The sequence below is a fragment of the Lissotriton helveticus genome, chromosome 5_1 (genome assembly GCF_964261635.1).
Source record: "Lissotriton helveticus chromosome 5_1, aLisHel1.1, whole genome shotgun sequence".
Lineage (NCBI taxonomy): Eukaryota > Metazoa > Chordata > Amphibia > Caudata > Salamandridae > Lissotriton > Lissotriton helveticus.
This window is the reverse complement of record NC_136065.1, coordinates 2,020,767,225-2,020,793,921: the sequence shown is the minus strand read 5'-3', so window position 1 is coordinate 2,020,793,921 and position 26,697 is coordinate 2,020,767,225. Positions and strand designations below refer to the sequence as shown.

Here is a 26,697-nt window from a genome sequence, read left to right as displayed (position 1 = left end):
TTCTGTCTTACTTGAATTAGCTTTCTTTCCTTGTTGTTGCAGGTCGGAGCGAAGTGTGAGGAGAAACAGGAATCGCCGGAAGAAGAGGAGTGTAAGGACGTTGCCGTAGCAACCGGAATCAGAGCCGGAACTGGACGAAGGAAGAAGAGGGATCCAAGTCTCTGCGCGTCCTCTGAAGGAGTCGTAAGCTGGACCGCAGAAGCGCTGGAACAAACAGGTGAGTGAAGCTGCCTAAAAACGAGCGCAAGCGTGTTTCCTTTGGCAAACGGGTTTAAATACCTTTGGGTGTGAGTGGGGTTCCGCATGAGATGCATCGGCAGACATATGAGACACGTGGCTCAATGGCAATGGAGTCAACGTGTTTCCGATGCTAAAGATATACCGGCTGAGAGCGTGCCTAATGTACTTTTTCAGGAGAGAAGATGCAAACCGTCTTTTAACTTTGTTCAGCCCAAAGTCAATACCATTCGTTTTTAACAAGCAAAATACACTGTTAGCACAAAATAAGCATAATACAATAATGCACACTAAAGGGTCCATTAGGATGTCAGGCGGTAGCACCACCGCGGTGCTGGAGGGGGGGAAACGCCTTTTTACGCCCGCAAGCAGCGGGAAACATGTCCGCCATATTAGTATTTCAAAACATAGGTCAATTTCCGTCCGCCGCGGAGCAACGCGCACCGCCATCAAAGTGCGCCCGCCACCGCGGTGGTGGGAGCCAATGGAGACTCTCCACCGTGCGGAATGACGTCCGCCCTGCTCCACAAATTAGGATGGCCCAAACAAGCACACGCACCACAGTGGAGACACCGCCCAACCTGAGACGGCAGAAACTCGACAGCGGAGCGCGATAGCAGAGACTCGGTCCACATCACCCGGTCACGACCGCTATAGACCCAGCTCTACATGTGTTTCCAGTGCTGTACCTGCTACAGCACTATCATCTAATGGGCAACCGCGGACGACGACGCAGGTACACAATTACACAAATACAACACACAACACATGGTCTGACACAGGGTCCAAATCCACAACAGACACCCAGCTGGGGGCAACAACACATCCACAAGGGAACCCACACATGACCCACCTGCCGACAAGTCACAAAGCGGTACAAAAGGGGCTGATGATGGACGGTCCTAGCAAGCTTGTTTCCGGTCCAGGGAAGGTATGGCTTGGCAGTTCGGGCTGGACTGTTCCCATGAGGCACAGGGTGAGACTGATTTGCATATGGCCATGTCCGAACTGGGGTGGCAGAGTGGGCTAAAGAACGGTGATGGATTAAACCCAGATCTGTTGACTGGGTGTGGGTGTTTGATTGGTTCAGATGCTCCGTCCATCACCACCCCCTTTTGTACCGCTTTGTTCGCCATAAGTTAGCAGGGTATGCTCAGACGTGAGTCCCTTGCTCACTTTGCCACTGGATTCAAACAAGCCTGGCTGAAGACGGCTGAAATGCCAGAAACCGGTCCTAGGAAGCTTGTTTCCGGTCCAGGGAAGGCATGGCTTGGCAGTTCGGGCTGGACTGTTCCCATGAGGCACAGGGTCAGACTGATTTGCATATGGCCATGTCTGAACTGGGGTGGCAGAGTGGGCTAAATAACGGTGATGGATTAAACCCAGATCTGTTGACTGGGTGTGGGTGTTTGATTGGTTCATATGCTCCGTCCATCACCACCCCCTTTTGTACCATTTTGTTAGCCATAAGTGGGCAGGGTATGCTCAGACTTGAGTCCCTTGCTCACTTTGCCACTGGATTCAAGCAAGCCTGGCTGAAGACGGCTGAAATGCCAGAAACCGGTCCTAGGAAGCTTGTTTCCGGTCCAGGGAAGGCATGGCTTGGCAATTCGGGCTGGAGTGTTCTCATGAGGCACAGGGTCAGACTGATTTGCATATGGCCATGTCTGAACTGGGGTGGCAGAGTGGGCTAAAGAACAGTGATGGATTAAACCCAGATCTGTTGACTTGGTGTGGGTGTTTGATTGGTTCAGATGCTCCGTCCATCACCACCCCCTTTTGTACCGTCCAACACAACAACAGCAGATGCACCACTCTGGGATACAAGAGCAGAACCATCTTGACCAGAGCACTGGACAGCACACAAAGCTGAAGTTCACATGAGCAATCCTGACTGATTAATAGCACAAGAACATCACACATAAACCATTGGGGCAATGTCTAGAGTGGAACATCACTCTTGGCCCAAGATCTACACCACAAAACACAGTGTCACAAATGAAGTGATGGAGAGGCACACACACATGTAAACCAAGGGGACAGCTGACACTGACATGAGTAGTAGACATGTAAGGGGTGTACCATACACAAATAGAGGGAGTGCAGACCCACAATGGGTAGGCATAATTGGCATACATAGGGGATGGCATTACACCACACATACCATGCCCTACAGGAGGAGAAAAGGCACCATGTGCCTGCAATGCATGAGAAACACAACCACAATGGTAGTGTGGAGCAGCAGGGCTACACAGTCTACACAAACACACTCAGGACACATGGATGATCAAACAAACACAACACTGATGTGTCACACACTTTGCACACTCATAAGTGACTAAAACACCAAGTAGGAGTCAGTCAGAACAGCACGGACACACAAACACACTGCACAGTGCACAACAGACAACTCACACATTTGCATACAACCATATCCACAGGGCAGAACAATCCAAACAACAGGCACACAACTCATGGGTGACACATGTGTGTCTTTCACAATCCAGGGGCACACACACATCCACACCCCCTACAAAGTCACACCCTTCACACTGCACACCTCTTGACTACCCAAGAGCACACATCTCATGTAGGCCATGGGACCAGGACTAAGGGCCAACACAAGATGACCATACACATACACAGCTGGGCACACATAAAGGAATAACACACATACATGATGACATTGCCCAGCCTGCATGGAAAACTGTGCACAGCATCACACCCTGTGCTGGCAGTGTCCCCCAACCTGACATGTGAACAATGTATCCAACAATAGAAAACCACTAAAAAGAGAACTGCATGACAGGTAAAATAATATAAAAGAACAGTTCCCTTGAATGAGGTCAATCACATAAACATCATATTAACGAAACAGTAATAACTATACCAACTGAATAAAGGTTAAAAAAAATTTTTTTGAATTTTATTATATACAATATGGTAAAAAGAAGCAGAAAACAAGATTGACTGCTAAACACAAATTAAAACATGACAAAAATAACAATCCATTTCCAGGGAGGTGCACAGCAAGTACATGAGAGGCTGCGGAGGGAATAGGCCAACACAGCAGAGCAACAGGGCCAGTGTCCATGGGAATGTTCACTGCAAGTACATGAGAGGCTGCACAGGGAACAGACCAACACAGCAGAGCTACAGGGCCAGTGTCCATGGGAATGTTCACAGCAAGTTCATGTGAGGCTGCACAGGGAATAGGCCAACACAGCAGAGCAACAGGGCCAGTGTCCATGGCAAAGTGCAGAGTCATGACATGAGAGGCCTCACAGGCAAGAGCAGAACAGCAGTGAATGAAAAGGCCAGTGGGCATGGCAAAGTGCAGAGGCAAGACATGAGAAGCTGCACAATGAGTGTGTTTGATTGTACCCTTCCATGGCCATCAACACACCCAGGTGGTAAACAATGGGCAGGATTAACACACCTGTATGAGAGACAGGTGTATGAGGGGCACTACCACTCACTCTTGGCTGTCAGGCGGACTTGGAGCTGGCTGTGTGTCGGGGACAGCAGGATCACTTGACTGGGGAGAGAGATGCCCAGGTGATGTAGGGCTATCAGTGGCTTGGCAAGCTGGAGGACTATTTGGACCAGGTGGTGTAGTGGCACATGGAGGTGGTGTCATGCAGACCTGTGACACAGTGTGGGTGGGAGAGGTTTGAGGGGTGCCTTTCCACTTCTTGGAAATTCGAAATGCCTTCCCTGTACTGGGATCAATAGGAACTGGTGATGACACAGCAGGCACACACACCAACAGACCCCACATCAGGTGCAGACACTGGCACTCCCTCTGGTGACGTGCTGGATCCTGCGGAATGCTTTGTCTGGCTACGCCTCTGGACCACCTTCCCCTGTTTGCCAGGTGTACCCCCTACAGTGCCCTCCTTCCCCTGTTTGCCAGGTGTCCCCCCTACAGTGCCCTCCTTCCCCTGTTTGCCAGGTGTCCCCCCCTACTGTGCCCTCCTTCCCCTGTGTGCCAGGGGTTGCCCCTCCAGTGCCCTCCTTCACCTGCTTCACTGGGCTTGGAAGTGGAGTTGATGTGGTGGGTGCATGTGGCCCGGAGTCCTTCCTAGGTATACCCTTGCCATACAACACCTCCTCAGTGGGCATAGACAATGCACGCCTAGCTCTGTGTGAACTTTTAGGGACAGGAGAGTCCTTGGCTGGTGATGCCTCTGAGCCATGTGAGCCTGATGTCTGCTTCATAGCTTTTTCAGCCTTGCTCTTTCCTGACGGGCTCTTGTCTTTGCATTCTGGGGTGGCTTGGCTCTTCGGTGTGGATGGTGTCTGCGGGCGGGCCCACTTGGGTTGTTTCTGCTGGGTGCTTCTTGTGCTGTATCGTGACTGTGACGCATGGGAACCACGGTCACTATCATCTGATGTGGCCACTGACTGGGGGATGGACAAAGGCACTGGCGCAGGAATGGGAGTATGTGCCTGTTGAAGGTCAGACTTCACTGTGGATGACAAAGCCTGGACTGTACGGTGTAGCCCACCCACGTCATAGTGTATGCCCTCCCTGTAGGCAACCACCTGGCCTAATTTTTTGTCATGGTCACGGAAGGCATTGAGCAGGGCTTTCTGGCCCACACAAAGCTGGCGCAGGAGCTCAACATACTCAGCACTGAGGGCAGCAGGGGGGACAGGTGCAGGCTCAGCAGTGCCAGCTGTGAATCTAACTCATCCCCTCTTACTGGAACAGACACGGGCAGCACCAGAGGAAGTGGGTGGGAGGGTGGCCACTGGCCGCTGTGTGGTAGAAGATGATGCAGAGTCCCCAGTCCCTGTGCCTGCCAACATGGATGCATCACCGCTGGCATCAGATGATGTTGTACGTCGTGTCTCAGGCAGGGATTCCTCCTGCATACTACGGGCTCCCTCTGAAGCGCTGGTGACCTCTGTGTCACTGGGCTCCTGTGCAGCTATAGTGCTAATCTCGCCACCACTGGTTTCCAGCTCTTGTTCCCCCATGTCCACAGGTGATTCTGCATGTGAGAGAGATGCATGGATGGGTTAGTGTCATCAACAGTGCAAAGCAATTCAATCAATGCAGTACAGGAGATGCCCCAATCTACCTGGTGACCACCACACTCTGCAATTACATTGCATCAACTAACTACATAGACCCAGTGCTTAATTTGTAAAATATTAAGTGCAGGTGCTCAAATTTTTGGTTAGGAGGCCACACCCACTTTACCGGCTCCGCCCACTTCTTCCAGAGGCTGCACCCTCTTCCTTCATTAGTTCCACCCACATCCACAAGCCTCAAAACATCAAAGCCACCTCCTCACATCTTGAGTTCCGTAAGAATCTGAAGACCCGGCTCTTCACATAAGCCCAAGTGCATGGATACCCTCTCGGGTGATTAGTTTGATGAGCAAATCAATATATCATAACATAATATAACATATGAGAAGCCTATGAGAACAACTTAAAAGTGAGCTCAAATTAGAGACTGTTTGTAATTCTCAAAATGCAGCTTTAGGAAAGGTCATTGGAGGACTTGAGGCAGCTTTGCAAACTAAGTAGAATGTGCTTGTACTGTGCTCTTTTGAAGATAGGAAGGGGTGAAGGAAGGAATACATTAAAGAAGGCAGGGGGAGGAGCCAAGATGGCGACCGGAGCAGACCTGTAGGCTCCCGGCTCCGCCAGCCTTCGTCCGCCGCACCGACATCCTGGCTTATATCCTGGTGAAATTTAATACCGGATCGCGTGCGGCGCGGCGCTGATTCCAGCGGTGTTTTCCCTGAGTCTCTCCCTGCCCGGCGGCCGGAGTTAGCTCCGAGACGGCTTTCAGCCCTGGACCCCGCCTGCACACTCGCTCTTTGCCGTGCCCCGGAGGACTGATGGTGGCCAGCCTACCCTATCGGCGCTGAAGACCTGAGCGCCGGTGGGAACCTCGTGTTGCACTGTCCGTGTGGCGCCGCTTGAGAAGACTTGAAATATGCGGTGAGAAGTGAGCGCTTGCTCCAATGCGGCACTAATCCGAAACGGATCCTTTGTTTGGGACAGATCGTAGGCGGTGAGGGTCGCTCGGCCATGTTTGCTTGCCCACGCTTGCCTGACCCCACGCCTCACTACCCTGCTCCGGTATGGGACGCCTCTCCGCGATGTGACGCTCACTGGCATTGTCTTTGGTGCTACTGAAGTCCTGCATTGACGCTTGCCTGTGCCACATTTATCCTGGCGATTACCCTGGATTTGCGCCATAATGGCTTTGTCTGGTGCTCCGTGTTTTGGGGGAGGGCGCCCGTCCCTGCCAGTGAACTGTGCTGCCCCGCCTGAGATGGGGTCCGATTTTCAGGCGCCTTCCTTTGGAAGTGAGAGACATGGGCTTCAGCCCACACTTTCTTTCGGTACCATCCTGAATGCCCTGCGCGACTTCCGTGCCGATCTGCACCAAGGCTACCAGGTACTTGGAGGGAAGCTGAACGATATGGCGTCGGCGCTGCGGCAGGGGTGCATCGCTCTGACCCTGCAAACCCTCCATTCGTCTCTGCCTGCGTCCCATGGGGATACAGTGCTACCTTCTGCCCGCTGGACGGATTTGCCCGCCTCCGATTCTATGGACGCCCGAGACCGTCAGCCTTACAACGATGTCTGGGATACTTTGTCTCCCCTTTCACCGGAGAGTGCTACATTGTTGGATTTTACATTGCGAGTCCCTTGGAACCTATCCACAACATTGCTGACTCTAACGATGGCTCCTGGGTTATATCCTCCGACTTTGTTATCGAAGAACTCACACATTCTGCAAGTCTCTGAGGAACCCCCTATTGTAGTCGGTGGATTTTTTGGTGACTTTCGACTGCCATTTTATGTTTCTACGACACTTTCATTCTCTCTGCGGCCATATTGTCTCTTTGTTTTACAGTGGGCGGGTTTTTTCCGGGGAGCGTATTTGGGGATGTATCCACGATCGGGCCAGGGCTAGGCTGCATCTTAGTTAACAGCTTCTTTGTTGGTTGAGCCGGGGTTGGGACGTTTTTTCTGCATCCAGTTTACTCTAACGCTGCTTTCCTCTTTGCTCTCTCTGGGGCGGACTGTTTCCTTTTCTCTGACGGTTGTGGCTCCTCACGGGCGGCGGATGAGGGGGGCCACCTGAGATCGGGCCAGGGCTGGGAGATCTCTTTAGTGTGCTGTACGCACTGCCGGGCGGGGACTGGGATGGGACTACTTATTGTCTGATTTATTCGCACATTTTGAATTGACTCTCCCCACCTCCAGCCTGTTTGCTACTTCTGTTGTGCTGTTGATACTTGAGGTTGGGGATGCTTACGGGGCTGGTGGTGACCGGGAGTATGTTGAATTTCCTCCTCCTACTTCTTCTGAGAGTTGGGGATTGGGATGGTCTTCTCACTCTCTATACTCTCTTTCCCGCTTGGGGTTCTTTTGGGGCGACAGGCATGCCTATTGGGGGGGGTGGGCCGTGGCCTTCCGCTGGTATGCAGGGTGGGGGGATGGGATGTGTTTCGTGTTTTTCTTTGTCTCTATGGCCCTCTTTCCTTTTTATTCCCTTTATTCTTTCTATATTTCGGGTGACTCTGGGCGACAGGCACGCTGTTTATTGGGGTAGACCGTAGCCATTACAGTGATGTAGGGTGGGGGGGGTGTTTGTTGTTTTAGTTTGTTTTATTCTATGGTCCCTTTTTGCCTTTTTCAGGGGGTGGGCTGTGTCCCTTGGTGTCTATTCCTTTGTCTCGTGAGCGTCTGCACTTTTCTCCTTTTCGGGGTGGGTGGGCTGTACATATGGCGTCCACTTTATTACTGTGGTCGTCTGCCTGCGTGAGGGGTTGTTCCCTCCCGCCCCCCCCCCATTTTTCTTCTTGGTATATGTTGCATGACGCGTTGATAGATATGGTTGCTGCCTCCTTTATTCATGTAAACTGTAAAATGAAACCTCTTTATCCTGGCGCGGGCGATGTCCTGATTTTTTGCTTCCATCCTGTTTTTATCCTGTCGTATACATTGCTTTATTTTTTCGACTCTCCTGACTTTGCGGCCGGCCCCTGTGGTTGTGGGCCAGCGCATGTACTTATACTTGTCTTTCAATAAAGGTTTTTCAAAAAAAAAAAAAAAAAAGAAGGCAGGAAGAAATGAAGGAATATAGGGTGAAAGGAAGTGAATGATGTGGTATAGAAAGAAGAAAGAAAAGGAGCAAGATAAGCATAAGGAGGGGTTGATGATAAGAATGGATGAAATTAAAGAAGAGGTGAAGGAAGGATCAGAAAAAAAAGAAAGTAAGGAAAGAATGAATGAAGAGGAATAAATGCACCAAGAGCGAAAGGATGGGGAATGAATGAGGGTGGAAGGAAGCAAGAATGGAATGAGGGTGTAATGAAGCAAGAGGGGAAAGGAGGTATGGCTGGAGGTGCTGAGGAAGAGAAAAAGGGAAAAGAAAAAGATGGGACGAAGGAAAGGAAAGAAAGGTCAGGGGAATGGATACAAGTATGAAAGGTACTGGGTCAAGGAGGGACAGAGAGTGACAGTGTAATATTGCAAAAAATTGAAAAACAAAAGACTAAAATACATTTGTGTGCTTAACATACCATGTATGTTTGTAAAGCACATATTCACCAAAGGGAGCCTTGACACAGAATTTAAAATGTTGTTATCCAGCTCATAGGCACACATTTTATCGATGTCAGAAAGATGAAAGACTGAGTTGCATACCAAGATTACAATTTATGACCGTGAGAACAAATACTGATTCCTGGAGTGTATATAAAGAAATGCACAAGAAGGAAAAACATAAAAGGGAGAGTGAGGAAGGAGGAGATGTCTGAAGGCAAAGATAGATACGGTAGACAAAGAATGTGAAGAGACATGAGAAAAGCAGAGCTAGGGAGTGGAAGACTGGGGTGGAACATTATGGGAATTATGGGACAGAAGTGAGCTGCGTGAAAAGAGAGTGCAAGGGAAATATGAGAAGGTGAAAAATGATAAGCAGTTAATGAGGGGAGGTGGTGCTTAAGAGGAAACGTGGACGTATGGCAGAAAGTAAAAGGAGAATGGAAAGAAGGGAAGGAGTAAGGTGTGAAGGGTAGGAAGAAAAGCAGATACTGAGGAACAGCAAGAAAAAAGTACACCTCTGCTTTATTAAAAATAGAGTAATTAATTATGTCAAGTTGAGAGGTGACAGTGCTGTATCGTTCCTGGCCTGGCTCATGAATGCATAGCTATGCTGTCCAAGACACACAATAGCGATTTAGGGCACCACATCACTGAGTGGCAAGCTGGGGGCGTGCCATTTGCGCATAAACTTTGAGAGCACGAGCCATTGTTAGTTCTAAGGCCTAGTTATTTCAGAGTGATCACGGTGCTCCCCCCTTCTGGCAGACTCTGCCACTGACCACTTGGATGCTAAGGCACCTGCAGATTTTTACTGAAATTTCCATTGAAATGAATGGGCACTCCATGACGAGTTACCCTTGTTATTAGCATCCAAGTGGTTAAGGCATGATATGTGCATTGCTCCTTTGCCAGAGCTACCCAGTCCCTAGACGGATGACTCTAGGAGAGCCAACATCGGGGCCAAGCTCACAAAGGTTGCAGATCCGGGGGTCCGAAACCCTGTGTGCGAAACACTATCACCTTTTGCCAACCAGGGGCTGGTAAAGTTAACAGGCTCCTGATCTCGACCGTTTAGCGGCAGAAAAGGCAGGACAAGCAAGGGCGGTAGGCGAAGCACCCAATTAACAGCTAGTGATGACCCAAACCAAACTTTGCGCAATAAGGCACTAAAGCCAAGCTTGTCCGAACAGCGAGAAAAAGTGAGCCTAGCAAGTGATGTGCATGCAGACGCAAACTTTGGGCAAATGATGGGATGAGGCATGCACTGCCTAAATAGCTGAAATGAACTTTAAACGCACAACTAGCCAATTGGGAACTTTGAGAGATTATGAGTCAAAGTGAACTTTTTGCGTGCAATAAATATGCTAAAGTCACCTTTGAATTTGAATGAGTTTGTCCTGACCTCAGAGTGCAGAGTGGTTCTCGGGAGCAGAAAGGATGCTTTATTATGTAATTTAAGTAAGTTTAATGTCAACAGTCTCAGTGCGCATCTGGAGAGTGTCAATAATAAAATGTGCCTTATGTTATTATAGCGCTTGCAGCGAAGTACTTGAAATATCACAGCTTCCTGGTTCACTGAGCTGCTGCGCTATGTGTGTGCGTGTCTCTTAGCCTCTTGCCCCTCAATGAATGCCTGGTGCTCTCTGCCACTGTGTATGTTAGTCTGTGAGTTTTTAGATTGTGTGGCCTCATTAACACAACACATCCGGCCTGTTTCAGGGGTAACTTTTTTAGGGTGGTTAACTACCTGCTTTTGAAATACCATTACAAAAGGAGGGGTTGCAAAGAGCCAGGCAACCCTACCAACTTTACTCCACACCCCAGGTGCTCACCCACGTCTCCTCAATCACAAAATCATGCCTGGGGTTCCCCAAGATCGTTTCCAGGTGAACGCTTCCATCCTCTACTCCAGGAACGCATCTGGAGAGTGTGGGTGCAGTGATTCTCGTGAGCACAAAGGATGCTTTATTTCGAATTGTGCTTTCTTTTCATGACATCGCGGTGCTCCCCGCCGGCCAGCGTGTACATATAACGCCCTTTTGCATCTCTTGTTGCTTTTATGATGTAAATAAATCAAACGTATGAAAATTATACCTGTATTTATTGCTGGCGCTCCTAAATAGTCACTTCTGCTGGACATTGTATATTGTACAACGTTTATTGGCAGTCCTGCACACTTCCAGACTGCCGGGCCCCAGCTCAGCCACAAGCCCGTCTTCAACCCCTCTTCAACGGAAATGAAACTATGTTCCGTGAAAGGCAGGTGCGGTCTGCTGCAGTGTCAGTGACATCACTTAGGTGATGACACCACGCTCTTTCAGTATGCCTGGGCCAGGGTGGACTTCCTAAGATTACACACCAGGAAGCAACCACGAAAAGAAAGAAGGCATTTATTTAAATAATAACCCGGCCATCGATCTGCCAGAGGAGAGCAATTCTATAGCCCCGGCCCGGTGAAATAAGTGCCGGTGCTGAGCACCGGAAAGCCCCGGCACAAATTAAGCACTGCATAGACCACAACAGTGCCTGTAACCCTGATATCTGCCATGACTGAGCCATGTTAAGGCCACACAGCACAGCACGATGCCCGTGGATGAAGTGTATCAGACACACAACTTGCTCTGCCCACACCTAGAGACATGATGTGGGTACACCACTTATTACCACTGACAGACCTTGAGGGAACAGGAGGAGACAACACACACCTATTAGGACCTATTAGGACATGACAGTCCACAATGGCAAGTAGCCCATGCCAAACACCATGTGGTACTCTGGGGCACATTGTTGTCAGATGTGTGGGCCTCAACGATCATGGTGCATGCAAAGTAGACATACATGAGGTCACACAAATAGTGGACACTGCTGTTCACACCCTAATGGATTCCCCACACTATCCCAATGCTGAATGGCCATGTAGATCCTAACACATCTGGCTATGGTAATGCACAGCCAGGAGGATCACCTTTGTAAGGCCAGTTTGGCCCAATGGATGACTCTGGCACCCATCCTAGCAGGCACGCACATGACACAGCACAGCACCACCCCACGAACATCACATAGGCCACCGCCCCCAGAGGCCCTGTACACATGCATCCGCTCCCTGCAAAAGTCAGCCTCCCCAAATACTAACCCCTGCCTTGCTGCTGATGCTCCTTCAGACGTGCATCCAGCTCAGGATGAGTCACAGCCAAGATGCGGCACATCAGTGGTGTTATGCTGCGCCGTACCAAATGCCCAGTGCATGGTAGCAGCCCCAAGGTCATCTCTCCCATGTTCTTTGCCAGCCGGCTGATGTCGTCCCACCTCTTGTGGCAGTGGGTGCATCGTCGGTTAAACAGAGCGTGCACCTTTGCTGCAATGGCCCTCCACACGGCCTTACGCTGATGTACCTTGAGCTGCAGGCATGGGAGAATAGAAGGGGAAATGATCTGTGCCACAGTGTCATGTACCAACATCTATCAGTACAGTAGCAAGACACAGACTAATTACCAAATGTAATCTCTCTCCATCACAAACTGTGGTACACCTCACAAGGGCACTCTACATGGGCCAAGCAGATGTGATTGCATGCATTTATAAGGGTGTACAGGGTCCCTGATAATCTCACACACATGCAAGATTACTGCACTGAACCCCCTCTGTGGCTTGCACACATCTCCAGTATTATGCATGTCTGGGCACCACATACATCACATATCGACCTGTGTCTGTGCGTAGAATCACTGTGTGCATGACTGGGCAGCATTCACTGAGCATGTCCTGTGAACATATCTGTATGTCATGTGTGTGGCATCAGGGTACCTGGACTCACCAACAAAATATCCATCTACACAAGTGTGGTCGTGTGCAATTATACAGGGCCGAGATGGTGCATATTTTTATTTCAGTGTGAATGAACATGAGTAAGGACACAGTAAGTGCAGTGATGTGATCTCGTCTTGGTGGGCGGGCACTGGGCATAGCCTCTGAGTTCACACTGAGTCGGACAACAGGGGCATACAGAGACAATCAGTCAAGCAATTACTATCCTGGCACCTGCATGTCCAACATCATGTGGCTCTGTATGGCTGAAAACGTAACACACTCCACTCAGACATGCAACTGCAGGCAGGTAAAACCATGACATTGGGACACACACACTCCTTCACGAGTGGGGGCACCATACAGCCTTGGGTACTGTGCAAGCACCTCGTCCACCAGGACCTCCAGCTCCTCGCTTGTGAATGGACTGCCACGGATCTTCTCTGTCCTTGCCATCCCTGCGGACATGGAAGACCTGTGGTGGAAGTGGGTGGTGATGGGTCACAGGCAGCAGGCTCTGGAGGCAGCAGCAGGAGAGGGTCCTAGGCAGCAGGCTATGGAAGCAGCAGCAGATGAGGGTCCCAGGCAGCAGGCACTGTGAGCAGCGGAATTGTGAAGCTCACTCCCACAGATTTAAAGCCCCCTGGGGTCGTTTCTGAGGTGCCAAGCTGCAGCAAATGGTTGTGCAGGTCTGCCTCTTTCAAAAGCATCGAATGACTGCCTTCCATGATTTTCAAAACTGCATCATGCTACCGCAATCATCGCTCCCATTGGCTGTAGGCAATGCTCCATGGCTGTGATGCACCGCAGGGGCCCGGGGTGCGCTACCGCGATGGTGCATCTTTCAAAAGCATTCAATGACCGCCTCCGTGGTGGCAGAGCACGCCTTCCGCGATTTTCAAAACTGCATCATGCCACCGCAATCATCACTCCCATTGGCTGCATGCAATGTTCCATGGCGGTGATGCACCGCACGGGCCCGGGGTGCGCTACCGTGATGGTGCATCTTTCAAAAGAATCCAATGACCGCTTCCGCGGTGGCAGAGCAAGCCGTTCGCAATTTTCCAAACTGCATCATGCCACCGCAATCATCGCTCCCATTGGCTGTAGGCAATGCCCCATGGCGGTGTCACACCGCCGCGGCCAGGCGGTAGCTAGCGCGAGTAGGGTGGTGGAGCATGCCCACCGCCATCTTCCCATGTCTTCATGCCAATGACTACTGCACTTGTGAAAGGGGGGTGCTAGTGACACACTGCCTGGCACAGGCGTTAGCTACCGTGAGTAGGGTGGCGGAGCATGCCTACCGCCATCTTCCCATGTCTCCAGACCTAGCACTACTGAACTTGTATTAGGGGTGGTGCTGGTCACACACCGCCGGGGCCAGGTGGTAGCTACCGCGAGTAGGGTGGTGGAGCATGCCCACCGCCTTCTTCCCATGTCTCCATGCCAATGACTGCAAAACTTGTGTAAGGGGTGGTGCTGGTAAAACCGCCGGGCACAGGCGGTAGCTACCGCTATTTGTGGAACATACAATGTCAATGTCCATCAGGAACACTTGAACAGTGCACAGTGGCCACATGGTGAAGGGCATGTCATCTTGCACACAATGTCAATGTTCCATTGACTCCACAGGTGCCTACATGGGCCATGGTTGTGTATGTGTGACGTACATTGGTCTGTAGTCCCTAACATGTCACAAATGCATTAGATGGTTGGTGAGGTAGGACAGTGTTGTAGAGGACTCTACAATATGTACACATATGAATGTGCTGTGGGGCAGTGATGACCTCTGCAAGGCTTGTCTCACTGTATGATGTTGTTACTTGCTTGTGCTTATCTGTGTGCTCATACACGGAATTGTCAATTCACCGCCAACTGTGATCATTGTGTTGCGGATGTGTGCCAAGTTTGAATTATGCATTGAGGTGTGACAGGTACAGCAGATGAGTATGAGACAGTTGTGTTGATTTGTTGCACAATGGCTGGATGACACGCTCCCAGGCGTGCACATGTGGAATGTGGCCGTGAAAATATGTGCATTCACATTGACCTATGTGGTGTTTTACACACTGGTGTATTGTAAATTGAGAGGTGTGCCCCCTGTGTGGCTCAAACTTGCACCCATGTAACATGTTGTGTCACACATCCCTCAAGTCAGAGTTTGTTAATTCTGTTTCGTCCTGACCGTGTTATGCTGCGGCCATCTCATGATGGATGTCATAGACATGTATCCAATTTCATCTCTACTAGGAGGGGGGCAAATCTGATACATCACTTGACACTGCTGGAGGACATGGAGGATATAGCAATCATTCGTAAGTTCTGTCCCGACAGAGCCACCCTAAGAACCCTTTGTGATCTGTTGGAGCCACACCTGCAGCCTCGTCGCCACTACCCTACAGCTTTCACACCAACTTACAAGGTGATGGCAGCCCTCCATTTTTTTGACACTGGATCCTTCCAGGAGACAGTGGCCAGCGCTGCTGGGATGTCTCAACCCATGTTCAGCATGGCGCTGTGGGATGTTCTTGCAGCCATGATGATTTACAAGGACAGATACATACATTTCCCCCGGGGACCAGAATTGGCAGGTGTGAAGGGAGACTTCTATCCCCTTGGGCCCATCCCCCATGTTGTTGGGGCCATTTATTGCACACATGTCGGTCTTGTGCCACCACAGACGAGTGAGCACATTTTCCATCATAGTAAACATTATCACTCGATCAATGTGCAGGTGGTGTGCCTGGCTGATATGACCATCTCGCATGTGTGTGCCAGATTCCCCGGCTCAGCACATGACATCTACATCCTGAGGAACAGCATTGTGCCCAGGCTGATGGCTAATCTGCTTCCCGAGTGTGCCTGGTTTATGGGTGAGTATGCCTAGTCGTATGGCGTGCTGGGTGTCTGACCTGCTGCCCTCTGTCTGTGCAACATTGCAATGTGTGTTTGTCATTCCTAGGTGACTCTGCATATCCCAGCAGTCCATGGCTGCTGAGCCCACTGCGGAATCCCAGGACCCCGTTGGAAATCCGATACAAAGAGGACCATGGCAGGACATGTTGTGTGGTTGAGCGGACTTTTGGTCTGCTCAAGTCACGTTTCAGTTGCCTTGACAGAACCGGAGGTGCACTGTCATACTCGCCTGGGAAGGTGTGTAAGATCGTAGTGGCATGCTGCATGCTCCATAACCTGGCCATTCGCAAGGATATTCCCCTGCTCCTGCATGATGATGAGGACCCAAGTCCCCCACCTGCACAAGAACCTGAGTCCAATGATGAGGACAGTGGGAAGGAGGAAGGTGGTGAAATGCATCAACAGCTAATCACCCACTACTTCACTTGATGGTGGGTGACGAAGTACAACATGTGCATTGCCTGGCGAGATTGCTGTTGACGTGAAGGTTTATTTGCGAATGGTACAGACTGCCAGATGTCAAGTCATCAGTGTGTGGAAATGTGACAGTGACATGTCATCTGTGAATGTATACGGGACGTGTTTGTTGGCACTTGTTGCCCATTCTGTTGTCTCCATGTTGGCTTATGTGCAAGGTTGGTGTAGTGTAAGGTCTTTGATGCCACACCCACCAGTAAATGTTGTTCTGTTGTGTTTCCCTAGGTGCCTCAAAATTATCCATGCCGACATACTGTAAATCTTTTCGGATACATTATGAACATTTGGAATACTTTAATTGATGCACTAAAGACAATGCTGACACAATTGAAGTGTGTAAGGTATTTTATTTGCAGAGTTGACATGTGAGGGGTGCAGGCAGATTTACATGAAGGTGGTGATGGAGCAGTGAGTTGATGTTAGGGTTTGTGCACAGCAAAGAGCATGTCCCCTCTCATTGCACTAGTGGTCTCTGTAATAGCTCTCTTTTAAACGTACTATTGAAAGCCTTTCTTGTTATCTCAGCCCCCCCTTAGGCTTCTGTGTATGTTGCTCAATGTACTCACAAATTTGGAAATTTCTGTCTTGTTTACACATTGGACCTTGCTTTTACCAAGGCTTCTTTAGAGCACCCCTCCTTAGGCCATGTGTTGATTCAACTCATTTGCATATTAACTGAAGCTCTGCACACTTTTCAAGAACATGTGCAGCATGTGAGAACCACACCCAGCTCTTCGAACCACACTCAGCTCTTCAAACCACACCCAGCCCTATCTATAAAAGGCAGCCCCCGAGCCTCACCCAGTGCTGGTGCTCGTCTACCTCCCGCTTACCTGAGAACAGATCCTTCGGCGCTGGCACTCCTGCTCTCTACAGACCTTCATCGGCTTCAACGGGCGCGGCTGCTGGCTCTTCCTTCTTCCGGTTTCCGGCTCCTCCTTGCCTCAGACCCTCTCCTGTCCAATACGATTTCTGGATTCCTGTATAGACAATTTGGAACAAGATACCTCCCACGAACATTGTGATTCAAACCCTTTGTTACAAGAATACTTTGTGGAACTTTGTGAAATAAACATTGTTTTACATGGAACTTTTAAGAATCGAACAGTGGAAACCACTGGCAGCAAGGCAAACAATAAATCAAGGACTTGCACAAATTACCTGCTGTATTTTGATGTAAAAGTACAGTATTCGTTTTATAAAAATTCTGGAAATGTGTGAAAAGTGAGTTTGCTATTAAGAATTTAGGCTTTAGTTATATTAAGGTGAATGTTTGATATTGGTAATTCTGATAATGGTATTCGTTTAATTTTATAGAAGCTTTACAGTAATAGAAAGCACATTCCAGAACAGTAACACATTCCAAACCTGGAAGCTAGAGACCAGGATCCAAGAGGTACTTTTAGAAGAGAATTTCTAATAGATAAAGGGATAGTCAGGAACACATTTAGGAATAGGTTGCACTTACCTGTTCTTTGTTCATGTTTCATTAGGCACCAGTTTCTACAGAAGTCAGAGAGGGCCGCAGATTTTAGCAGCACTTCAACAGTGGAAATGCAAGAACGGTGTTCTCTCTCTTTTTTTATGTTATCCACTTCCCCCCTTCCCTTGAGCTACTGGTTCTTAGTGCACTGTCTAAAACTAGTGTGCGGGAACAAGCAGTTTCAGGGTGGGGTCGGACTGTCTTCAACCTTCATCAGAACTGAACATAAACTCAGGTGAGCTGGGCTTTGACAGTTGAAAGTCATGGTAAATGAGATGAAACAGCAGACACCACATCAATGTGGTTACCCAGTCCAACAGACATGTGCCATTCACAAGGAAGTGTGGGGAAGGACAGTTCAAACAGTCAATGTAGTGGGGAAGCGAGTTGCCATCAGGGCTGGCTACGTGACTGGCGATTGTCTGGTGCTTTGCCTCCAGAGACTCCCAGGCTCTTGGTCGCTTGGCCTGGGGGGAGGACCCTGCTGCATGGCCAGCGTCATCTGAGGACTCACCCCTCTCTGTGGCCGTAGGGGAGGATGGTACAGTGTCATCCTGCAGCACAACAGAGGGGGGTGGAGGTGTTGTTTGAGATGCAGGCCTTTCCCTCAGTAACGCCACATGCTGGCCCATGAGGTCTACCATTTGTCCAAGGCGTGTGTCGATGGACCTCATCAGCATGATGAGCTCTCTTAATAGTTCATCAGACTGGCCACTTTGTCCTTGGGCCTGTTCGGAGGCCCCAATGACTCTGGTGAAGTGGTCCAGGGATGGGGTCCCAACCTCCTGATGTCTGGGGGTGACCCTGGTCCTCCCACCTTCCCTGCTGCCACAGACCTGTTACCTCTCCACTGTGGGTCCCTGCACACTCTCCCTGCCGTCCATAGTTGTTGGTGTGGGATGGTCATTCCCTGGCACAGGGAGGGTGTTGCAGGTGACACTGGTGGTGGTGGTGGCGGTGGAGGCACAGTTTAATGGTTCTCTAAATGTTGATTTGTATGCCCTGGCTGCGGTACCATCTGGCCATAGAGTGGCCACTGTATTGTACTGCATGACTTTGCCCTGTAATGTACATATTTGTATTTGTGAGCCCACACATGCTCTCTCTAATTTTACATGCTCCTTGCTGATTGGGCCACATGGCAATGCACTTGTTAGTGTGTGTTGTGCATGGTTGTGCACAGTCTTCCTTGTGCATGTCCATTGTTGTGCGAGTCCTTGTTATGTGTGACCGTTCCCTTTGCTTACCTGTGTGCACACTGTTCGTGTCCAGCGGGGTCGGTGTGCATATTTGTGCCTGGAGAGGGCTGGTGTTGGCATATGCCAGCATTGCATTGGTGACAGATGTGGGGCTGCACGTACATGCTACCTACCTGTTAGGTGAGGGTGAACAATGCAATGGCTTCCAGGTTCTCTTGGGTGGGGTGGAGGAGGGCTCCATCTTGGTAGGCTGTGGGACAGGGGGCATGGTGGGAGTTGTGGTACAGGCCTCCCTCACCCAAACAGGCCTCCCTGTGAACATGGCTACCTACCTGTTAGGTGAGGGTATACAATGCAATGGCTGACATATGCTTCTGGGGGGGAGGCTCCATCCTGCTGGGGTTTGGGACACGGGGCATGGTGGGAGTTGTGGTATTGGCCTCTCTCCCCAAACAGGCATTCCAAGCAAGATGGCTACCTACCTGTTAGGTGAGGATGTACAATGCAATGGCTAACACATGCTATTGGGTGGGGGGAGGGCTATATCCTGCTGGGGTATGGGATAGGGGGCATGGTGTGAAGAGTAGTACAGGCCTCCCTCCCCCAAACAGGCATCCCTGTGAAGATGGCTACCTACCTGTTAGGTGAAGGTGAACAATGCAATGGCTTCCAAGGGCTTCTGGGTGGGGGGAGGGCTCCATCCTGCTGGGGTGTGGGACAGGGGGCATGGTGGGAGTTGTGGTACAGGCCTCCCTCCCCCAAACAGACCTCCCAGGCAAGATGGCTACCTACCTGTTAGGTGAGGTTGTACAATGCAATGGCTGAAACATGTTTCTGGGTGGGGGGAGGGCTCCATCCTCCTGGGGTGTGGGACAGGGGGCATGGTGGGAGTAGTGGTACAGGCCTCCCTTACCCCAAACAGACCTCCCTGTGAAGATGGCTACCTACCTGTTAAGTGAAGGTGAATAATGCAATGGCTTCCAAGTGCTTCTGGGTGGGGGAGGGCTCCATCCTGCTGGGGTGTGGGACAGGGGGCATGGTGGGAGTTGTGGTACAGGCCTCCCTCCCCCAAACAGGCCTCCCAAACAAGATGGCTACCTACCTGTTAGGTGAGGGTGTACAATGCAATGGCTGACACATGCTTGTGAGTGGGGGAGGGCTCCATCCTGCTGGGGTGTGGGACAGGGGGCATGATGGGAGTTGTGGTACAGGCCTCCCTCTCCCAAACAGGCCTCGCAAGCAAGATGGCTACCTACCTGTTAGGTGAGGGTGTACAATGCAATGGCTAACACATGCTTCTGGGTGGGGGGAGGGCTCCATCCTGCTGAGGTGTGGGACAGAGGGCATGGTGGGAGTAGTGGTGCAGTCCTACCTCCCAAAAGAGGCCTCCCAAGCAAGATGGCTACCTACCTGTTAGATGAAGGTGTACGATGCAATGGCTGACACATGCTTCTGGGTGGGGGTGCGGCTGCTGCATTCTCTTTGGCCCAACCAGACCAGACCATTTGTTGGAAGCTTGGTGTAATCATAGGACCAGGAGGAACCAAAGAGGAACTATACCAGACTCAGCTCCCCACCCCAGGACACTACGGCCTGCCAGATGGTCACACCACTCTCAATATCTCCCCCCTGGTCCAAACGGGCCATGGCAGACGCAGCTTGTTGGGGGCCGCGGTTCTTTCCACTTCATACAGATTTCTCTTCGGGCTATTAAAACCAGGTATAACAACAAGCCTCTATGCTCCTGCTGAAGATTCTTTCCAAGTGCACCGTCATTCCCAAATATTAACAGGGAGACGTTAACCTTGATTTTAAATTTAAAAATGCCACATAGAAAGCTCTGAGTTTGAGGCATTCATAGAAAATATGCATATCATTAGCATTAGGAAGGTTGCATCTTGGACATTTGGGGGAGGATAGTGGTGCAAACTTAGCAATCTTTGCAGGTATATAGTACAGCCTATTAATAACAAAGAAATGGTTCTGTTTTAAGCTGGCCAGTTTAACATATTTATAAAGACGCTTCAGGGAGGGTTCATACAGGTCTTCAATATCAGACTCAAAGGGAGACTGATTTCAGGTTGCATGCTGCGGGGATGTTCCATATCTTCCACCTCCAAGATCTTCTTATTCCAGATAGAAACTTCCTTTCTTTTGAGATGTACTTCTTTCAAAGATTTCACCACCCCCCAATCTCCTCATACGTCCTCCTTTTCCGCTGTGAACCATGAGGCTAGTTGCAAGTATTTCAATCTGGAAAGGCTACTTTGCTCTTAAAACCTCCTAGTGGTACACTCCTTCTGAGGATAGAAGCTCTGACCAGGTAGTAATGCCTGTCCTTTTTATTGGGATCGCAAGGCTATCCTTCAGGCATAACGGGGTCCCTAGGTAGTCCCAGATCGGGGCAAAATCTGAATACTACCCAATCCCCATCTACATCTGACCTTATACCAAAGGCTAAGGGCAGCCCTAAGAACTTTCAACCTCACCTTCTTGAAGAAACTAGGTGTCCCAAATGTATACAGAAAGCCTTCTCCTCCACCACCACCCTCTGCCTTCACCATTTCTCCCAATAGCTTCACCCAAGATGTCTCTTCTGGTATTACAAGTAACATCCGGATGTTTTATAATTGGAAAGCGACAGAGTACCAGCCAATATCTGGAAGAGCTAGCCCCCCTTTGGTGAGCCTGCGTCTCAGCTTTTTGCACGACAATCTAGCGCCCTTATTTGTCCAGATGAAACTGCCGATCTTACTTTGGATTTTACAGATATCTTTACTAGGGAAATCAAGAGGGATTGCATTAAACAGGTATGTCAACTTAGGTAGAATAACCATTTTCACCAAGTTGACCCTACCGAAAATTGTTAAAGGGATATTTTTCTATCTGGGGGATTTTATCAAGATCTTTAACAATAGTAATACCCAGGTATTTAATCTCATTACTCGTGGTACCCTCCCAGTTGTCAATGTTTCAACACATCACCTCTGTTTTGGAGGTATTGGCTAGATATCCTGAAAGGGAGCCAAATTCTTCCAACAGTGCTTCAACCCATGGTAACTGCCCCCGGATCGTTGGTATAAAGCAACAAATCGCCTGCATAAAGAGCCAATTTGCTACAATATTGCTGGGATTTAAAGGGGGAAATTAGGCCATCTTATCTTATTGCTTGTGCCAATGGCTCTATGTAAATATTGTACAACAGGTAGAGATGGGACAGCCCTGTCTTGTTCCTCTTTGGATTTTGAAACTAGAGGTTAGAAACTAGAGGCAGAGGCTCCTTGGTAACAATTTATCAAGGTCTGAACAAAAATAGGACCAACGCCCATCTGCCTAAGCACCCAGCAGACTCTATCAAACGCCTTGGCCGCATCTAGTGCCACTACGGCCAAGGGATCCGATCGCCCCATAGCCAAGTCGATGCTACCAATTAGCTGGTGCGTCTGCTCCTGGATATATCTCCCGGGGATGAAACTTTTTTGGTCGAAATTTATCAGCTGAGGGGCCAACTTGACTAATCTCCCTGCTAGGACACTCATGAAGATCTTATAATCGGCATTCAGCAGGGAGATTGGTCTATAGGAATCTTCTTTTAGGCGATTTTTCCCAGGTTTGAGGATAAGTACAATGGTTGCTTCTTTCCAAGACCTGGCAGCCTGTCCTTCTGAACTATACACTGAGTTGAATAGGATACGCAATATCGGGACCAATTCATCCAGGAGGGGTTTATAGACCTCATTGGAAAACGCAATGGTACCTGCTGCTTTGTTATTTTTGCATTTGCTTATTTGGACTTTGATTACATTCTCAGTGATCGGAGCGTCCAGGCTTTCATGACCCTCATCTGTCAAAGTCAGCAGGGATTTCTCTCTCAGCCAAGTTTGAAGGGTTTCAGTGTTAGGCACCGTCTCTTACCTATATAGCTCCGAGAATAGAGAGAGAAGGCAGGCTTGCATGTCCTCTAGGCAACTTGACTTCTCTCCACTTTCATTTATTAATAATTCATTGATGTTATTCTTTGCACAATGTACTCTTGCTTTCCATGCCAGGAGGGCGCCTGCCCTCTCTCCATACTCAAAGTTCTGCATATTTTTAGTCATCCATTGTGCCCTGCACTTGTGATCTAACCTACCCCTATACTCCTGACAAGCATCTTCCAAGTCCCTCTGAACTTGTAAGAGCAATTCAGAGCTCCCTTGGTTGAGCTGAGTCCTCTCCTCCTCCAATAGAAGAATTTTCCTCTCCAGGGTCCGTAGCTCCCGAGCCTCTGCTCCATTCTTCGTGCAAATCAGACTATGTAGCAGGCCTCTCATGTTAGCCTTATAGGCATCCCAGACGTAGCCCATAGAAGTCGAACCAATATTTATAGAAAGGTAGTCTAGGGTAGCCAATTTAAGAGCCCTCGCTATCTCAACATCTGACAGCATAGACCTTTTAAATGTCCATCTGGGCTGTAGATTATGCCTCTTTCCCGCAAAGGAAAACCACACTGGGAGTGATCTGATACATGACTGGGCAAGACAGTTGTACAAGTCATATTAACCAGACTTGACCTGTCAGTTAAAACATAATCAATTCGGGAAGAGTGGCCATGCCTCTTACTATGGAACGTAAACCCCTGTTTATCACCCATCTTTACCCTCCAGACGTCCACGAGCTCCAGATCATGTGACATGTTTTTCAAAGCTCCTCGTACTCGAGCTGCCCCCACATGGCGACTCTGATTGGATCTATCTTTTAGGGGGTCAAGAAGAAAGTTAAAATTGCCTTCTATAATTATCGGCGAGACTACTTCAAGCAAAATATTAAATTGTTAATTTACAAATATACGTCAGATAATCGGTATTGGGGCCATAAAAGGAAGCACATGCTAACTCTATGCCTCCGAAATCCAATGTGGCCACTATCCACCTCCCTGTTTGGTTAGTATGAGTGGATTTAATGGAACATCCTGCCCCCTGTTTTATCAGTATAGCCAACCCCTTGCTGTGAACTGCCTGCTGAGAGGAGCAAAACTAATTTACCCCGGAATATTTGGGGAATGTAATACAACACTCTGCATAGCTTAAATGTGTCTCCTGAATAAGGCAATTTTGAGTGGGGGATAGCTCTAGATATTTAAACACCAGTCTTTGTCTACGGGGGCATCTTAACCCATTATCATTTCACGAGATAAACTTAACCTTGCTACTCAAAGGGGGAATACCTGCCATCAGAGGGTAAAACCCAGAACAGACGGCCACTTATAAATGTGAGATTAATTATATTTTTTTGATTTTTGCCCACTGCTCTCCACCCAGTACATCATTCCACCACCCCCCTCACCCCACCTGTGACCCTACTCGGGAAACCCTCCCTTCTATTAAGCCATAGCCTATTCGGCCACTGTCCCTTGGGCCATATTAGAAAAAACGTTGCTTTAGTGCTTCAATCACAAGTCTCACTGGCTAGGGCCCCCCCTTTCTTCCACCTTCTCCTACTTATACCCCACCTTTAATGTTATCTATAAGAGCATTAACCTCCTCGACTGAGCGGAACATATACATGTGGTTATTCCACATGATGCGCAGTGTTGCAGGAAACTTCAGTTGAGCCTTAGCCCCCAGCTTATGTAAAACCTCCATTCTTTTGCCCAGCTCCCAATGTTTTGTAGCAGTAATGTGTGATACATCCGATCTAATGGAACAGGAAAAGGGATTAGAGAAGGATTTAGATGTTATACTTCCTTCCTTTAAAGCCGAGGATAGAATTGACTCTTTAACAGTGTATGTTAGCTGCAGCGTTACTCATGCTGCGGGCCACCCTCCACGATCTCTTCAGTCTCGCGGCTGCTTCTGGCGCTCATTTGCTGTGACTCCATGACGCCGAGAGGGCGAGGTGTGGCCTGCGCACCACTCCGGAGCCGGGGTCTAAAGTTGGCGAGCAATCGGCTGTGGCGAGTGAGGCGGAGCCCGGTCGCATCCAGAGCAGCGCGCCTCTTCCTGAACGCCGCGGGTCTCGCAGAGACGGCAGCGCCGTGATTTGACCCTGGCGGCGGCTGCATGGGAGCTGAGGCGGAGACCATCGAGACGGGCAGGATCCACACGGTGAGTGGGGCCCGACAGTAGCTGCCCTGACACTGTGTTCCCTGGCTTCCTTCTACATCTGGGCCTGAGCTGTGCACCGTGGCCGCTACCGCAGAAGATACTACAACACAGGCTCACCGCAGTACAACACAGACCACAGGGCCACGAGTGTAACACTTAGAGGCTGGGAGGCATCTCATTACTGAGGACAAATTGCAGGCCTGGTCCAGTGCTGCCCAGGTTGCTCCTCTGGGAACCACAGATCATCCTCTTTCTTGGAGCTGTAGGCATCGTCTTGCCTCGTGTGGCCTTCGCTGTGCGGGCTACTGGGTCTACCTCTCCCCCACTGCGATTGCGGACTCCGGCGGTTGTTCCGGGCCGGCGCTTCTGCTTGGTCCCGCTGATGGGTAGCATCGGCTCCGTGTGCGTCCTGTGGTGTGTGCCCCCCTTCACTCATCGGCCTCTGTCCTGTGGCCTGAGCGCCTCCTTGCCGCTGGCTCACTTACCTTGGTGAACCCGAGAGCTCACCACTTGCTGCATGGTGCTGGGATTTCCGGCTGTGATTGACCTTGACTGGAGGCTGCCATTTCGTCCCAATGCTGCTGGAAGAGGTGCGGCTGTTGTACTGCTTATTAAGCCAGGACAGGGCTCCATGTTGACTTCAGGAGATCACGCTAGCCTGATAGTGCTGTGAGTGTTCCTGAAGGAGTGGAGTGCGGAGACTGGATTGAGCCTGCACTCTGGACGGGGAATCGAGTATCCCGGACCGAGCCCCAGGGAGTGGACGCGGTGGACAAGATGCTGCCTCGGGACTTCGATGACATCCTTTGACCTGACGGTGAGTGGGGATTCCATGTAATTACCCAACCGGCCCATAACTATCTCTGAAGGGGGACTGGACCTGCCTCTGTTACCATAGGGCTTTCTCAAAACAATCATTGATTCCCGTCCGCTCCTGACCCCAACATGGCGCCCAGGCTCCTTTTGCTCAGGGCAGGACCTTTCGGCTTTCTCCAACTGGTGACCTCTTCCCTAGATCATCTTGTAGTCGCCCGGTTTGACCATAATCTCTATCTAGGTAACTGGCCTGTCTTTTAACAACGAAGGACTTGAACAACACTCAGCGCCTGACCCTAAAATGGCTGCCACTGATCTCACATTGTCGTGTTTTGGCAGCTCCTGAGTTAGCGTTTAGCACAGCTACACGGTCTTTTCTGTTAACTTGACCAAAACGAACGGGGGCCATTTTGAATCCCTCTGACTTCCGCTTCCTATGAACACGCTGCCTCGTGGTCAGTGTGCCCTTTCGTCCTTTCTCGATACCCATGGTCACTAGTCTGCTCGGCAACAGGCTATTTTTAGTACTGGTCAAGCGCACATGCGCACTACGCACCAATTGGTCACTCTTTAGGAATGTTCACACTAACTGACCAGTGCTGTTGAAACTCCTCCCACATGTTGGCTGTGTTCCAAAAATGACCTTATATGTACCTAAAATGTGTAACTTGTACCCGCCTATCTTTTTATTGCTATTAAACTGTATAAAAGAGGTCGCGCATCGATGTTCGGTGTGCTACTTCTTACATTGCCGAAGGGAGATGTAGGAATGTATCACCACCCCATGGGGTCTTAATAAACTTGTCTTTTACCTTTTCCAGTGTCCGTGCCAACTTCTATACTAAGGGGTTCGAGAGTTTAGCAGAGTATGTAGGCCTGATTTGAACCCTATACCACAATTGGCGACCACGAAGGGACTCATCGGCGACTCGGATGCCCGAAGGAGAGGTCGTGACGAAGGTCAGGAAAACTCGCCATGGACGCGTACGCTGCCACTGAGTGACCCGAGTCTCGGCACCCACGGTGTGTTTTCCCGTCCTTCCGATCTGACCTTCCAGGTGGCGCCGGTCTTCAACTGAGATTCTGATCT

The 26,697-nt window shown here is 49.8% G+C and overlaps 1 protein-coding gene across 4 annotated transcripts in view; it reads right to left on the bottom strand.

The window, feature by feature from the left end:
* Positions 1-3,143: 3,143 nt before the first annotated feature.
* LOC144756197 (uncharacterized) overlaps positions 3,144-26,697 on the bottom strand; it is a 168,318-nt gene continuing 144,764 nt past the window's right edge. The window contains exons 1-4 of one of the 4 annotated variants that reach the window (XM_078645803.1): positions 17,492-19,023; positions 16,857-17,003; positions 11,960-12,224; positions 3,144-5,237 (exon numbers count right to left, since the gene is read on the bottom strand). In XM_078645803.1, the coding sequence (XP_078501929.1) occupies positions 4,933-5,237; positions 11,960-12,224; positions 16,857-16,907 (621 nt within the window). In that variant the 5' untranslated portion in view covers positions 16,908-17,003; positions 17,492-19,023 and the 3' untranslated portion in view covers positions 3,144-4,932. Of the gene's footprint in view, positions 5,238-11,959; positions 12,225-16,856; positions 19,024-26,697 lie in introns of those variants that run through there. The other 3 variants (XM_078645802.1, XM_078645804.1, XR_013595096.1) reach the window with 3 other exon arrangements.